General features: G+C 38.8%; 1 protein-coding gene across 2 annotated transcripts in view; it reads right to left on the bottom strand.

The window, feature by feature from the left end:
* Nucleotides 1-18243, bottom strand: part of LOC140238356 (alpha-mannosidase 2x-like) — a 158656-nt gene that overhangs the window by 24621 nt on the left and 115792 nt on the right. For both annotated transcript variants that reach the window (XM_072318289.1, XM_072318290.1), the window contains exons 15-17: nt 15192-15291; nt 10575-10697; nt 2902-3016 (exon numbers count right to left, since the gene is read on the bottom strand). In XM_072318289.1, the coding sequence (XP_072174390.1) occupies nt 2902-3016; nt 10575-10697; nt 15192-15291 (338 nt within the window). The remainder of the gene's footprint in view (nt 1-2901; nt 3017-10574; nt 10698-15191; nt 15292-18243) is intronic.

Here is an 18243-nt window from a genome sequence, read left to right as displayed (position 1 = left end):
ATTTAAACCTGGCCTTTGACCCTATGACCCTTGAATTCCCATGAGAATCACTATCAGGCAGAACATGCATAAATATGTACTAAGTCTCATGATGATACCTTGAGTCACTTTTGAGATATGGAGGAAGAAGTGAAATTTACCACTTTCACTTGACTTTTGACCTTTTGGCAGAATCTCTATTAGGTAATATATGCATATACTAAGTTTCAAGAAGAATCCTGCAGGCATGGCATAGATATGAGGGAAATAGTCAAACTTTAAGGGGTTTACCTTGATCCCTGAACTTTGACTCGTGACCCCCAAATCCCTAGATAATAACTGCCAGTAAGTACATGTATATGTACTAAGTTCCAGGAAGATACTTTGAACCATTTCCAAGTTATGAAGAAAAAGTGAAATTTTAACATTTTCACTTGACCTTTGACCCAAATCTCTCTCTTAATTCTTATTTGGTGGTACATGCATACATTAAGTTTCAAGAAAATACCTTCAGGTATTGCATAGATATGTGGAAAATAGTGAAATTTTGAGCATTTGATCTTGACTGTGTGACCTTGAGCAATTGCACCCAAAAGCTGATAGGCACAACTTCGCCCACTCATAAATATAAATGCCAAGTTTCATTAGGTTTAATACCTCAAACATTCTTTTTTAGTTACGCTGTCCTCAAAATTGATCACAGACGGAAAGACGGACAGACAGACAACCTGAAAACATAATGCCTCTTGCGACACTTCGTGGCAGAGGCATACAAATACAGTAGCAGCTTCACAGCATATAAAACATCTGAAAGTCCAAAGATAGGGTCATTCATTTTAAAGAGTGGAGCTCAAAGACAAATATGTCACTTTCAAGCACCATTACATTGGTTAGTCAAATTATAGCCATAACAATACAGATGATACACTGAATCTTTTTTTTTTTCTTTTGAACACCATCATGTAAACATCAATATTGCCCACATAATACAAGAAAAGTATTTCACAATCGCAACATTTCTACATTATGACAGAGAGTAAATTCTTGACTTTGTGGCGCCCTTGACCTCTCTCTTTTGGCATTTGTGCTTTTTAGAATAACGAACCTCATCTTATATTCAAAACAATAAACCTTGGGAATAATGAACATCAGCTTAAGCCAAGGAGACAAAATTGGACAGAAGGAAATCTTGCACGATGACTAGAAATCAAACTTTCGTTATACACGGAACTTTATACATGATCAGTTCATTGGCTATCATGATAAATGAGCGATACATGTGAAGCATGTGCTCATCGCTAAGAGACATTGCATGCCTGACTGTGTCCAGTACAATGGTGGAACTTCACTGGTACACACTGCGTAGTGCTGTGTACATTAGCAAACCTGGGTCCCGTCTTATCAAAAGATAAATTTTAATAACATTAAGTCAAGATAATCTATGATTAAACTCTCAAATCAACTCTAAGTCCACTTAATCAATGATTAACTTCCACATCAACTTCAAGTCCATTTTATCAAGAGACCCAGAGTTGGAAACAACTTTAATGGTGGAGGCATAAAAAAGATCCAACAGCGACCAAAATTCTACACTACAACGAATCCATCCACACTGTACATGCACACAAAGGCAACACTACAGTCATCGTGGACAAAACATAACACGAACAAAAAGACAAGAAAACAATGCCCAATGTAAAGCAAACTGAAATGCAGCCTGGGGCAGGAAAAACTCAAAGCACAGATTCTAGAACTACCATCCAACCCCTTACACATCTTAACAGCTACACTTCAAACTCCAAGCCTCTTCCAGCAGATGTCCAATCCTCTTTGGTCAACCCACAATTCACAAACCATTAGTCCCTAGTTCTATCATCTCAACACAAGGTTCCCTTTGCTCCCAATTAAGCAAACATTTGTCATAATCTTACAGCCAGTAGCAGGCATCACAGACCACCACATCCACAATTCCAAGCATTTCATTGACATTCTCTCTCACACTACCATCAATTCTAGACACTCTCATTAGCTTTGACGTAGAATCCATGCTCCATCAGTGTTCCTCTCAACGATGCCTGCGACATCATCAAACATCGTCTCTCCAACAATCAACCTTCTAATCCTGAACCTAACTCACACCACAACAGATACACAACATCCTCCTAATGTCTCAACTCTCTACCTCCTTTCGATGGAAACACATTACAAACAATGAAGTGCAGCCATTGGCTCCCCTTCTCTCTAATCTCACTGCCAAAATATGTGGAACACCCACAACGAGAACACAAACCTTCACTCAGGGTTTGATATGTCAACAAAATCTTCATCATCAGCTACACAGAGTAGATCAAGTCAACAACTTCCTCACACATCTTAACAAACAACACTCTGACACCTCTTTCACAATGGAAATAGAAAATAATCATTCCATTCTTTTCTACAATGCATTTGTCACAACAAACTCAGGCACTTTCTCACACAACATTTACAATAAACCTACACACACTGACAGATATCTTTACAATTACTCATTCCACCATCCAGCAGTCGGTCAGTCAGTATCCAACACTACTAATGTCCGTTGCTCAAAGCCCTCTTCCTCATCAACATCACCATGCAAATTTTCAAACGCAAAAACATTATTACTGATGAGACACACATTCAGCAGCAATGGAATATTACTGCAGCTGTTACACTGCTTAACATTACAACATTACGTATGCTTTCACACTGTTGCTTGCATTGAACGTTGTGTTTTGCACAGCATCTACAGTAGATAGTATGAAAATTGTACACATCAGCGTCACACCTAGGCCTCATTTCATAAAAGATGTTAGGATAATAATGTAATATAGTATAAGTAATAATGAGCAACATTAGTGGACTGTGTATTTCTGCAAAGTTTCTCAACATGCTACTTACCTGGAGTATTAGAGAGTGCAATAGTATGCTTAACACAGTAAAACATGACTTCCACTTGAGTTATCAATGGTCCCTGGGTCACCCTAATTGGCACATGGGCAGAGGAGTCAAGAGCCTGAAAAAAAGTAATACATTTTATAGATTAAAATCATTTCACTTTTAAAACTCATAAAGTCAATGTATTGCTATTTGCGTTACCCATTATTAAAGATAACATGATTTTATTGTATAATCAGAGTGGTCTGTGGAACCGGGAAATGTGCACACGCCTGGAAATGTGCAAACATCTTGCCAGGAAATGCTCAAATGTTCGATTTTACCGGGAAATGTGCAAAAGCTGGCGGGAAATGTGCAAACCATTCATTTCACCTATATTATGTATAGATGGAAGAGAAACTCTCAATCAAAGCTGTGCATGAACCATTACCATCTTTACCACTTGACTATAGCAACCACCATTTTTTCTTTTTTTTTTTTTTTTCCGGCATTTTTTTGTAAACCCAAAAACAGATTTTCCCCATATTTGGCAGACAGCATCTTAATGGTGATATGATCGTAATTCGTTAAAATAAGCCCCCACTCCCCCAACCGCCAAAGGGACAAGTTGAAGCCTCAGAGTCCCTCAACTCTTGATTTTCTTTCTTCTTCTGTCGAAAAGAAAAAGATAGAGCTAAGTTAGTGCTATGAAGACATTAATGACTGAAATTTCATGTTTGAATATGGCGCATCCAGGGGTGCCCTGAACAAGGCACCCCTAATCTAAATTGAGACCCCATTGCCATAATGGTGTTACCTGCCAATTTGGTTGGAAATCTATCAAGGATTTTAATTACCAGCTTTACACACAATATCGCTAAACATGAAAGTAAATGATTTGTACATTTCCCGGCAATGTTTGCACATTTCACAGCAAAATTGAACGTTTGCACATTTCCTGTTGATGAAATTTGCACATTTCCCGGCAAGACGTTTGCACATTTCTCGGCTTTTGCACATTTCCCTACTCCACATGGTCTCCTGTTGGGCTGCCTTCCCCCCACACACCAATAATGTACAAGCAAATGCAGCTGCTGCTTAACAGAATCAATGATATCCTTTTGCAGCTAACAACCTCTGATGCTACAATCACACACGGCCATGTCACAAAACAGATTTGATCCGGGTGAAAATGAACTGGATTAGTCCTGGAATGGAGGGTAATTTATGCTACCTTCACACATGGCCGGATTTCGAACCGGGTCCATAAGGAATTAAAACCGCATCGACCCGTATTGACCCGTATTGAACAGTATAAATATCTGCTTTAATTCCTTAACTGAATCCTTTTCAACCCCTAATGACCTGTGTCAACCCTCTTCCACCCGTACTGACCAGGATGTAAACAATGTCATTATCTGTTGCATGAAGGCAATGCGGTATATGGCAAGAGTCCATACGATTTTAGGCTGCAGGTTGCAGTGGGTCGATGCGAGTCAATGCGGTTGAAACCAGGTCAATATGGATTTCTTCGGTACATTGCACCAGCAAGCTTTTCCAGCCTTCTTGCTTGAGCTGCTCGCCTTGATGTCTTTGTGGCTGCAAGCAGCTGGCTCACATAAAGTATGCCCTTGGGACTGTTTCTTAAACATTACTTCCAAAAAGTTATGCTCTATCTATCAATCTGTGCTTTTTATCAAGCGTAATATCTTCATAACAATAACCTACGATCAGGGTTAATTATATGTCCGATTTGCTAAGTTATGCTCAATAAATGAGTGGAAGATCAATTGTAACTCTTAATGGAGCAGGCCTATATGTAGGCAAGTGACAATCTTGACAATTGTTCTAGCAAGACAAGCAGTTGGGCATTTTGGCTGAGAAAGCGTCGGGTAATGTAGGGAGCTTTTTCATAAGTGTACAAATATTCTTGTGAGAAATTTTTTGACCATCTTTCAGCTTCAGCTTGTGTTTTATTTGTAGGTTAATTAATCCATGTTATATGAGTCCTTATTTAGATGTATTTCAGAAAGTACTAGAAACTTGTGTTGCTACTCACAGTGTCATTTTTCATCATAAATTTGTAATTGGAGTGTTGGAACCGAAGGACAGTTGTTTGATGTGTGGATACCTGACATGCCCTTTTGAGACCCTTTTGAGTCACTGCAAACATCATCATACAATGTACTACTTTGTCTTTCCCTTGGCCTGAAAGAAAACATTGAATAGACAACGAGCATATCACAAATGTCCACTTATCCATGCTAAAAGACTAATTTATCCTTCCATGATGAAAACTGAATACAATGTCCTCTAAGAGAAAATTTGAAGAAATCTCACATGCCTGGACAAAGACAACTATCACATTGCCAGGCATAAGTGCACGCTGAAGCCACATGTTGAAATCAGTGAGAGCAAGGAGGTAAGTTGAGGTACAACTGTACAAGGCGAGCTGTTAGCAGCATATGTACCTCCTTGGTGAAAGCACAGGGCTGATCAAATGCATTCTAGAAGACAAAGGCTGTGAACCCTGGCAAATTAATCCTGTTACTGATAAGTTTTGACAGACAGGAGGGATATGACAAAGTTGCCTGCATTGTTGAAGCATTCTATGCTTCATTCCGGAATGCTTATCTCTAGGTCCAGTTAAGCTGAGCATTCCTAAACGGCAGCCAGAATGGGGTAAGAATGCAAGCATTCTCAAATGCATGCCACTGAGATAAGAAGGTAATCCGGATGCATTCTGGACTGCCAAAGAGTAACTGTTTGTTGTAAATTCCTCTCCCCCATGCTACTACCTGTGAGGCCCAGAGGAATTCACCCCAAGTAGGCATCAATGTATTGTATGTAGAAATTTTAGAACAGCAAGTCCATTAAATTAGAGGAAAATCATATAATCCATTTGAAAGTTACGCATTTCAAAGATATTGATTAAATCAACATGCTGCGAATGCTTGATAAGGAGGCTACAACATTTTGCTATGTCTCAGTAGTGGAACAAAGTAATAGAAATATAAATTTAAGAAAATTTTGCTACTTGTCATTTTTTCTAGCATTAAAAACAAACAAACTAGAAATGTTGCTATGGTGACTGATATGTCTCCGCCATGATGCGAGGGTCTCCCATTAAGTCTATAGTATGTCTTGACAATGTGTGATGACAGTTTCACATTATTGGTAAAAAATTAAAATGACATATTTATCACAAATGAGGTGATTGTTCACTTCCCTTGAAGTAGGTTTAATTGATCAAAGGCTATATTGTTTAAGAGAGCAGGTATCAGGGTTTTGATGATTGTTACTTGACCTTTAACCCTTTTATATTTATTGACCAATTTCCATAGTATGGAGAAGGAATGTAATTTCAGCATTAACTAGTAAAATTTCTATTTGGTAGCAAATGTATACACTAAGTTTCAAGAAAAATCCTGCAGGCATTGCATAATAGTGAAATTTTAAGAAGTTGACCTTGACCTTTTGACAGTTGACATTTGGCCCTGTGACCCAAAAATTCCCAAGAGAATCATTATCTGGCAGTACATGCACATGTTCTAAGTTCCATGAGGATACCTTGGACCATTTCCCAGATATGGAAAAAAAGTGAAATTTTAGCACTTTCACATGACATTTGGCCTTACATCCCAAAATTTTCTCTAAAGAACCTTTCTCGGGTAATACATGTATACACTAAGTTTCAATAAAATACCTTCAGGCATAGCATAGACATGTGGGAAATAGTGGAATTTTGAGCATTTGACCTTGACCTTTGACCTTGAGCATGTACCCCCAAAAGTTGAGAGGCAAAACTTCGTCCATCATGCATATACATACCAAGTCTCATTAGGATACCTCAAACAGCTTTTTAGTTATGCTGTCCACAAAATTCATTATGGACGGACGGAAGGACGGACAGAAGGACAGACAACCTGAAAACATAATGCCTCCAGTGACACTTCGTGGCAGAGGCATAAAAACAATTCTCACTATCGCATATAACTACAAACACTCAAACTGCAGCAGTGCTATCTAATTTCCATAATGATTACATGTATGCATATGGGGGACATAGTGAAACTTCAAGAATTTAAACTTGACCTTTGACCCTTGACCCTATGACCAAAAAATTCCACAGAGAATCACTGTCAGACAGTACTTGCATATTTATCAAGTTTCATATAGATACCTTGAGAAATTTCTGAGATAAGGGGAAAAATATGATTTCATTGATTGATTACGGACAGACGCAAGGATGAACAGACAGACGGACAACACAAAAACATGCCTCTGGTGACACTTCCTGGTGTAGGGATTTATCCCATTCTCAGTTAAAGTGAAGTCCATGTCATTTTCTTCAAATTTACCATACCGTAACTTTGACCCATCGGAAGCCCACACATGTAAATAAAACAGCAGGTTCATGTGCTTGTTTTTTTTCTGCGGGACTTTGAAGAATATGACAATCTGCTGTCCAGTATCAAAATGATATCATTACAGGATCAAGACCATGATTGGCAACAAAATCTGCAATGACAAACTTAAATCCCCATTCCCCATTTCAAAATCCACATTATTTTCTCTAACTTTACAAGAACTGCAGAGAAAGGTACCCAAAACGATGGAAAGGTTTTAAAGTTGAGGTTACACTGTCATTCTTGAGCAAACAGCACCCTCATGCGGCAGAAAACACCGAAATCTCTCAAATCCTTGTCAAGGACGTTTTCTGTTAGGGATGAGCTAAAGGACAAGGTTCATTAAATTTATGCTGTACATTCAAAACCCATGTCATTTTCACGAAACTTGATCAAATTGTAGAAAAAGGCTTACTAATTCCAGAAAAATAATAAAGAGTAGGGGTTCATGTGTTTATTTTTAGGCTAGCAGCGCCCCTATGCGACATATATCATCGTAAGACCCCAAAATCTGGTCAGGAACCTATGCAGGGATGCCCTGACGGGGTGGGTTCATTAATCTCATGCTGTCCATTCAAAACCCGTGTCATTTTCATGAAACTTAATCAAATTGTAGAAGAAGGGTTACTTAGTGCAGAATTGTAAAAAAAAATGGGGGTTTATGTGCTCGCTTTTTACCTAACAGCGCCTCCTTGCGACAGAAATCATTGTAACATCCCCAAATCTGGTCAGGAACCAATGCAGAGGTACCCTGATAGGATGTGTGAATCTCATGCGGTTCACTCAAAACCCCATGTTTAAAAAAAAAAAAACCAAGAAAACAAAAAAACCACAAAACACAAGGCAAGTGCCAAATTGTGTCTCGCCCATTCACATAGAAGAAATTAATGTTTTTCTAACTCCCGGAAGTTCATTGACCCGCCTATGACCTTTGACCTTGTGATGACCTTCAACTCCCCAAGGGACATCTACCATCCAAGTATGGTCACATATGGACATAGGGATGAAAAGTTATGAGCCATAATCCAAACGCGCCCTAAAAACTAAACATTGAGCCCTAAAAGTTCGTTGACCCCTGTCTGTGACCTTTGACCTTGTGGTGACCTTCAAATCCCCAAGGGACATCTACCATCCAAGTTTAGTCACAAACAGACATATACATCAAAAGTTGTGAGTCATAATCAAAACATGCCATAAAAAAATTAACATTGGCCCTAAAAGTTTGTTGACCCTTGTCTGTGACCTTTGACCTTGTGGTGACCTTCAACTCCCCAAGGGACATCTACCATCCAAGTTCTGGTCACAAACGGACACATACATAAAAAGTTATGAGCCATAATTGAAACGCGCCGCAAAAACTGAACATTGGGCCCTAAAGTTCATTGACCTCTGCCTGTGACCTTTGACCTTGAGATGACCTTCACGTTACGTAAAATGTGTAACTTTGTATAACCACTCTTCCTTCCACGTTTGATTGAAATTGAAGTCATCAGTAAAGAGTTATTCAAGTTTTTGTAGCGTTAAAGACGGACGACGGACGGACAGACGCCGCAGGCGATCCCTTAGTCTCCCCACACCTCCGGAGGGCTCGACAAAAACGAGTTGCAATTGCAGTGATCGGGTGGAAAAATATTCAGAAATGAAGGTCCATGTGCATTTTTGTTATTATTTTCCTTGCACAGCCATAATGATATGTGGACGCAAGCGTGGAAAACTCGACATTGACATGCATGTTTGTTTGTTTGTTTTACCCACTTGCTGTAACCATGTGCAGAAAGTGATACTGGAGGAAGAAGAATAAATATAAAGAAATGGGAGTTTTGGCATTAGTCTGACGGTCCTCTAAAGGAAAAACAAATCTTAATATAACAGCGTTGATTGTAGATTGACGGTCCTCTAAAGGAAAAACAAATCTTAATATAACAGCGTTGATTGTAGATTGCATTTGTTGGTTGTTGCAGTGGTTGGTAAAGTGTGTGTTGTAAACTATGAAAATGTACCTTCAGTACCCCCTCCCCCCAATAACAAAAAATTCTTTGATTCTCCTTTTGTTACACTAGATTTGGTAATAATAAAAAATCAATATCTGAATGGTGAAAGTGATAAATACAATCATTTTGTAGCCAATTACAAAATAATATTTTGTATTAGTAATGACAACTTTAGATCCAATTTAGATTTAGGATAACAGAGATATCCAGATTGTTTTAGTTGTTTAACCTAAAGATGAAATGTGTGTCATATGTTTGTTGTTGTTGTTTTTAACACCTAGTCTAGTAGACTAGTACTAGTCCTTGACTAGGGCCTATAGGCCTTAGGTAGACTCTACTTGACCATGTTGATAAACAGATAATGAACTGCATGTCACAAAACAGATCTATGGATTGAAAATGGAAACAGCTCAGTTCCACTTCCAAGCTTCCGGATTCTATCGATCAGTATTGTGCTACAATGACAATGTATATGCGGCTTGGACCGCTGAACTTTGTGTAATACATACAGATTGTAACACGTACAGTCGGCAGGTGAGCTGAGCGAGGCTGCCAAGCTTGGCTGTGGTGGGGAGCAGTTGGGTATCCGTAGGTACTAGACTCTAGCTCGATCTACTAGCGGCTGCTCAGCTCAGCTCATCACTCGTGCGTGCGCTTCTACACTCTTTGTTACGTCACTAACCAACCTGCGCAACTAGGATGCACACAAACATAACTGAGGAACATCCTTAAGTCTCCTTGATCCATTTGTTTCAACAAGTAATCAGAAATGTAAGCAATCACTGTATCAGTGTTGTGCCCCTAGCAGGTAAAGAATCATTGTAGTTGATCATTTATCACATGCTTTTATAATTTTCATAACAATTAGTATAACAAAAATAGATTTGTAGTTGTTTTTGTCAGTTCTACATTGTATTTCTGCCTTTGTAGAAAGAAGAAACTTTTAGCTTCTTTCACCGAAACGGTCTTTGCCAATGCTCAGTGTCGAGTTAAATAAGAGAGGATGCTGTTTACAGATAGATGGCTGGAGCCGAGTTTTTCAGCAGTTGTGCACTTATCATATCAAGACCAGTGGCTTTGGTAGTCTGTTATTTCTGTGACTAATCAAATACAAGATCCTCAGTCTGTAATTTTCATGAGCTTGATATTAACACAATAATCAGGGTACACTGCTATATGTGAAACAGATACAGTAGGACCTTAGGTTTGAGCAAACATTTGTATCAAATTCTCATAGTAGCTGCTCAGATAAAATAATCGATCTGCAAGGTCTCTACAATAAATGGAAAAGACTTACCTGAGCTTCTCCATCTGGTAGAAAGAGATATGCCCCACTCTTTTGCTTATCTCTAGTTGTGCCGTACGTCATAAACTCAATCTCAACACCAGTCTTCTTTTTATCTGCTTTTGTTACCACAGACTGTCACAAAGGGGAAAAAAAAGTCTACAACAATTAGTATTAGAAGTTTCAAGGCAGTAAAGCAAAGAAGTCAGCAGATAGAGCGTGCACTCAGACAATATCTCACAAAGCTTTTTCAAAAGGTTTTGCAGAATTTTCCTTTTTCCAAAATAAAAATGAATCTACACATTCAATAGAGAATAAAGGTCTTCCCAGTATTTCAAAACATGGTAGTGAACCTCTTGCTCAAAATGCTACGAATAAATTGCTAAGAAATGGAAGAATAGTAAGATTGTAAACTTTCTCTTACATGTATTACCATATTCATCTGGGACAAGGCTGCACCTCCATTTACCACCAACTTTCATCCAAACTTGTGGAAAAAAAAGAAAAAACAAAGATGAGAAGCAGGTGTTTTTTATTCTGGTCTGAGCTTTCATCACTTGCCTGAATTTTGACAACAAATCTTTATCATAGTTCTGCCTCTTGGGAAGTTTCCTACAGCCCCTTTTACACTTTAACTGATCACATTACAGGTCATCATGGATTGTCGTTCTGGGATCATCCGTGCTGTTTTCGGCATGACCGCTTTGACACCGTGAAGTCATCTGGCATGATACTTGACCTTTCGGCATGTCCATGGAAAAAATGAAGTTTGCTTGATTTTTCATCCTGGACACCACAAGTAAAAGTCATTTTAAACTCTTCCTTATTGCCTCCGTATTCATCCCAGAACACTCCTAGAAGACATCAGGAGGTCTGTATTAGCATTGATCCAATTTGGGACTGAAATGCTGTATATTTTACCAATACAAACTCATAAAATTCTTGAAAATTGCTCACACTTTACTTTCATACTGGATGTAAAGTGATTGCCTGAGAAGCCAAGCTTTTGACCCAAACACTCGCATCTCCTGGTATTTTGTTTTTGGTTTGTTCTGTTTTGTTTATGCTGTAATGTTGCTGCAACTAAGAGTTTTACCATCATGGTGTCGACAAGCAGAAGCATACTGGTATGTGCTGTAGATTTTGAGGTGTGCCTGCTACACTTACCCCGGAAGGCATGTTGCCCAAGAAGGATAAATTATCAAATGAGCACCTACAAGCATGAGTCATTTGTCAACATTTTGGGGATATCCGTGTAAGGACTGGGGACCCAGTTGAATCCATGCTCTAGCTTTGTATACATTTTCAGCGTGGTTCACACTGCTACCTTGCCTGTCTGTGTAGACTCTGTACTTGTCCATGTAGATGTCAAGTTAGGATTGTATTCACACTGGCATTGAGAGGAAAATCATGATGTTGCATGCCAAAACACCATGGATTATGATCTGTAGTGATTCATGAAGCAGTCTGTGAAAGTGTAAAAGGAGCTTAAAGGGACTGTACAGTACTAGTTGAGGTGGGGATTCACGTTTTGAACATTCCTAAGTGAGATAATGAGAAACCTCTTATGAAATGTGAAAGAGCATGTAATTTTAAGAAGGATTCAACGTTAATTTGATGAAAATTGGTTTTCAAATGGCCGAGATATCCAAAAAAGTGATATCAATAAAAGACTCCAGGCCACGCTTTTTATTAGGATCTCTTTGTTTCACCTTTGAATATTTGAATGTTTTTGAATATCTCAGCCATTTCAAAACCGATTTTCATCAAATAAACTTTTGATACCGCTTAGAATTGCATGCTCTTTGACATTTCATAGAGCGGTTTCTGAATTTCTCGCAAAATGTTAAGCGAAATCCTCACCTCGACCAGAACTGTACACACCCTTTAATTTTACACTTTGTGTGTGTGTGTGTGTGTTTAAATGTGATTATCAATTGTAAGTATATAAGAGGTATGAACTGAATGATGGCTTGAAGTGATGATGGGTGGAGGTAGGTATGCTGAAGTTACATACACACCTAACTTCAGCACGCCTACCTCCATTCATCATCACTAATTGTTTCCGCATCCGGTTGCCAACTGATTGCTGGCTTGCAACCAGCCCAAATGTGAACTGTACATCACATCTCTTGATAAAGGGCAGGGCCCAAAAGCTTGAGAATAAAAATCAAACTGTGAGGATTCAAGCTACGTCTATCGTCTCATCCTTTCTCTCACCTACACACTACTAAGATGCAACGGCCCAGGGGTTAACAACTGAAAACACACCTTTCACACTCACTATATATATTGTCGCTGGGGTGACAAGACCTTGTATCTGCAATTTTGGTGAAAATGCCTTTTTTTTTGGATTAATGGTCAAACAATGGGTTAAGTGATGTCCTGTCCAAATCCTAAGTGTCTTAACCCCAATATGAAGCCACCACGGCATTTTGAAGGAAAGGCTATCCCATTTGCTATAGTGCTTTGGCCGCCATGTTTTTTGGCCCCCTGGAACATTTGACATTTTGTAGATATGAGGTCTTGTCGCTGGGGCGACAATATATATATATAATCATAAGAAGAACGAGTCTCAAGTACACCATGAAACTTATCACTGTCTAAGTACACACTACACTGACGATGGCCTGAGGCAGGCTGAAAATTTTGTAAATAAAAAACCTTCTTGTTGGATCCATGGCGTACTTGAGACTCGTTCTTCTTTATATAATTACAAAATTCGAAGTCCAACAAGTGGAAAGTTCCAAGATATATATTTATATATATATATATATATATATATATATACATATACATATATATATATATATATATACATATACATATATATATATATATATATATATAGTGAGTGTATTTATACTTAAATCACATTGGAAGTTATCAATGCAAAAATCTGATTTTCTTTTTTTTTTTTTTTGAGATACCGTACAACAGCCAAGTTGAATTTCAGATCATTACACAGGTGATTTGCTGGGTTGGAATGACCTTGATTTGGGTGTACTGGCATGCTGCACTACAAGTTTACTACTTTTTGTCTATGATAGCACTGCCTTATCTCTGATGAGTATGGTAACACTGATGACAAAAAAGGACTGTCCATTCATCCCAACATGTAACCAATCATACTGCTCTGAAAAGGTCACATGTATTTAAAGCTAAGAATACCACGACAAAAAGATTTGGCAGAACAATATAAAATTTGATAAACTACTGAAAAACTTAACTACTATCTGTATAAACTTCAATATCAAACATTCTAAGCTTTGTGATTCTATGAAGCATAGTATGTGGCATTCTGAATTGACCTGTTGTTGTTTACGACATATAATCTTCTGCACAATTGTCTACACACTTGTCTACACTCACTTTAAAAGTAGATCTCTAGAACACAAGTTTATCTGGTAAATTTGTAGCTGGATTCCTTCCCTTTTCTGAGGTAGGGTTTGGGCATATTATTCAAAAGGGCCAAAACCGGAATTGAGTTTTGGTGTATTTTGTGCTAATGTGTCACCTATGAATAATGCACAGTCATGGCATTCCTTTCAACCACTATCACATCATTTTCTTTTACAATGAGAAGAAAAGTAGTGGAGAGCAGAAAAATTAAACCCTCATGAATTTCAAATTGATTGTACATAGGAATTAATCTTAGACCATCTCTTTTTCACATAAACCAAATTAATTTTTGCTATGTGTTTCTAGGACCCCGTTTACAGTGCGGGGCTGGGCCGAGCCGCGGCCGAGCCCAGCCTCAAGTGTGGGGCCGAGCCCCGCAATTTTGTCCATTTACACTGCCGGGCTCGGCCGCGCTTTTAATTCAAACCTTTCAATATTTTGTCGTAGTGGCGCTCAGCTTGTAGACAAACGCAATTTGGTATAGTCTGGTTTTCAGACCCTTTGCCAACTGCATTCCGTGGCGATGAAGTTGCCATTTGAGCAAAGGCCTTTGCCGAAGGAAAAATCATTTGCAGGACACAAAACCACCATAAACTATACTAGTTTTCGACGTTGAGGGGGTTAATATCCTGAATAGCGAAATAGTAAGGGCAGAGGGTTTGGAAGCCAGACTAAAATTGGCCGCGCATTTGGCCCAGTTAGCATTTACACTGAAAAAAGGCCAGGCTCGGCCGCGGCCGAGACCACTTCCAGAGCGTGTCCAAATGCGCGGCCAATTTTGGCACCGCATTTGGCCTTTTGCGCGTTTACACTGAAATGAAGGCGGGCTTGGTCGCGGCCAAGCTGCGGCCGAGCCTCGCACTGTAAACGGGATCTAGTTTGCATTTAAAATGTTTGTTCTTCTGATGCATGATATCTTAATATTCTTGCCTAGATGGACTGTGATTCTTAGTCCATGTACAAGGTCCTTGCCAGATTCTCTTACTAGTGAAAGACAATTATCATATTATGCAGATATTCATGTAAAATGGATGAACGGAGCAAAATCATTGTAAGTGTATGTGGAAAGAAAAAAGGAATTGTGGTAAATTGCATACACTTTGTAGGAGATCTCAAAAATAGCCAAGTTAGTTTCCAGATAAAAGAAAAAATATCAAATGCATTGCACATACACTATAGATTTTATAAAATGTGAAACTTGTCAGCACACTAGATTTGAAGCCTCACCTTGAGCATGCCAGATGTACTAAACATGGCCTGCAGAGCTGCATTTTCAATCATTAGATCTGTGGGATTGCCCGACGTGATGTGGAACTTGAATGGACCCCTAGTAAAATAAATGTTTAAATAAATAGAGTTTTTGTTCATGTCAGCAGATGACTCCTATGAAATAGATTTGAAACTTGTCTTTTGCAAACAAATTCCAAAACAAAGAAGTTCTGTATACTGAAGACATAAGTAGGGACATACCTATCAAAGCATGGAGAGGCAAATTTTCTGATTGGTAATTCATTAAAAACAAGAGACCTGGGGTCTTATGCTCACCTGAGTATCACAAGTTCACCTTCCATGCATTCTTGCAGACTCTTACCTGAGAACATTGGAAACCTGGGGCAGGGGCAGCTTTGAGAGCTGGGGGGCATGGTGTCCATTTGCATATTCCACCACACTGGTAAAAATACCTGGCAAATACATTGTACTTTGTAGAAGGTTGGACTATGCAGTTTGGGGGAGAAAAAAGACTTAAGGCTCTATTACTTCTGATTCTAGAGAGGAATATTATTGAATATTCCTTATTTTAGGAGTTTTTGGCCCTCTGGGGCCCACCAGGAATGCATGGTGCCCATTCAAACACTTTGAGATCCCATTCCCCCTAGGAATGCTACTTGCCAAGTTTGATGAAAGTCCATTAATGTTGTTTTCAGCAAGAAGATGAAAATGTACAATTTCGGTCTGCATTTGGATCCCTCCCCCACTCCAAGGGCGGATGGATCCTGGATCTGTAGTGAACAAACTTGGAACTAAATTCATCAATGTACAAACTCATGGTATTAACTTTGCTTTATCACTTCTGTTTCTAGAGAAGAATTGTAAATATTCCTTAATGTGGGGGGGGGGGGGGGGGGGATTGGGCCCCAAGGGGAGCATGGTGTCCAGTTGAACAAATTGAGATGTTAACCCCCTGGCATGCTACCTGCCAAGTTTGGTGGACATTTTTAACAAGAATATGAACATGTACAATTTAAGGACGTTCCTCAGTTAAAGTGAAGTCCATGTCCTTTTCTTCAAACTTTCCATGTGGGAACTTTGACCCAACCGAAGCCCAAATATGTGAATAAAACCATACGTTCATGTGCTTGTTTTTCTTCTACGGGACTTTGAAGAATATGACTTATCTGCCATCCTGTACCAAAATGATAGCGTTACAGGATCAAGACCATGATTGGCAACAAAATCTGCAATGACAAACTTAAATCCCCATAATTCTTCCAAAATCCACAATATTTTCTCCAAATTTGCAAGAATTGCAGAAAAAGGTACCCAAAATGAGGAAAAGGTTTTAAAGTTAGTGTTTACACTCTCATTCTTGAGTAAGCAGCGCCCTCATGCGGCAGAAAACACTGAAATCTCTCAAATCCTTCTCATCGACGTTTTCTGTTGGGGGTGAGCTAAAGGACAAGGTTCATAAAACTTATGTTGTACATTCAAAACCCATGTCATTTTCATGAAACTTGACCAAATCTTAGAAGAAGGCTTACTAATTCCAGAACTAGAAATGTCGCTAAGGCGACTGGTATGCCTCCACCATAATGCATGATTCTCCTAATAAGTCTATAGTACATGTGGACAATGTGTGATTACATTTTCACACAATTGGCAAAATATCAAAATGACAAGTTTGTCACAAATGTGTTGAATGTTCACCTTCCTTGTCCTAGGTTTAATTGGATGAATAGGAGAGCATGTATTTGGGGATTTAAGGACTTTAGCTTGACTTTGACCCATTCATAAGTTTATGCATTGAGTAATTTTCAAGGTATGGAGTAAAAGTGCAATTTCTGTATTGGAAAGTACATTGTTACCATTTTCATCTGGCCTTTGACCCTAAAATTCATAGGATAATCACTGTCAGGCAGAACATGCATGAATATGTAGTAAGTTTCAAGATAACTTGAGCCACTTCCAAGATATGGAGGAAAAGTTAGTTCAGCACATTCCCTTGATCTCTGACCTTTTGACTTTTGACGCAAACAAAAAAAAAAAAAGAAAGAAAAAAAAGAATGTTTCCAGAGAATCTATATCAGGTTATACATGCATACACCAAGTGAAAAAAAAAAAATCCTGCTGGCATTGCATGAATATGAGGGAAATAGTGACCTTGACCTTTGACACCTGACCTGTGACCCCATGAACCCTAAATTCTCTAGATAATCACTGCCAGTCAGTACATGTATATACTATGTTCCATGAAGATACCTTGAACAATTTTCCAAGGTACGGAGAAAAAAAAAGAAGTTTTAATGTTTTTACTTGACCTTTTGACCTTTGACCTCACGACCCCAAATTTTCACCAGAGAATCTTAAATGGGTAATACATGTATATACTAAGTTTCAAGAAAATATCTTCAGGCATTGCATAGATATGGTGGATATAGTGAAATTTTACGTATTTGACCTTGACCTTTGACCTTGAGCATGTGCACCCAAAAGTTAATACGCACAACTTCACCCCCTAATACACATACATGCCAAGTTTCATTAGGATACCTCAAAAGGTTTTTTAGTTACGCTGTCCACAAAATTCATTACGAACGGACGGAAGGACGGACGGACGGACTACCCGAAAACATAATGCCTCCGGCACAACTTCGTGGCGGAGGCATAAAAACAATAAAAAGTGGGGTTTCATGTGCTCGTTTTTGTGCTAGCAGCGCCCCCATGCGACATATATCATCGTAAGTCCCCAAAACCTGGTCAGGAACCTATCATGGGTGCCCTGATTAGATGGGGTTCATGAATATCATGCTGTACATTCAAAACCCATGTCATTTTCACGAAACTTGACCAAATTGTAGAAAAAGGCTTACTAATACCAGAAGAGCAATAAAAAGTGGGGGTTCATGTGCTCATTTTTGTGCTAGCAGCGCCCCAATGCGACATATATCATCATAAGTCCAAAAAATCTGGTCAGGAACCTACAATGCAGGGATGCCCTGACAAGGTGGGTTCATAAAACTTATGCTATACATTCAAAACCCATGTCATTTTCACAAAATTT

Source organism: Diadema setosum, chromosome 14 (genome assembly GCF_964275005.1).
Source record: "Diadema setosum chromosome 14, eeDiaSeto1, whole genome shotgun sequence".
Lineage (NCBI taxonomy): Eukaryota > Metazoa > Echinodermata > Echinoidea > Diadematoida > Diadematidae > Diadema > Diadema setosum.
Note: the sequence above shows the minus strand (reverse complement) of the source record. Positions and strands in the feature narration are given on the sequence as shown.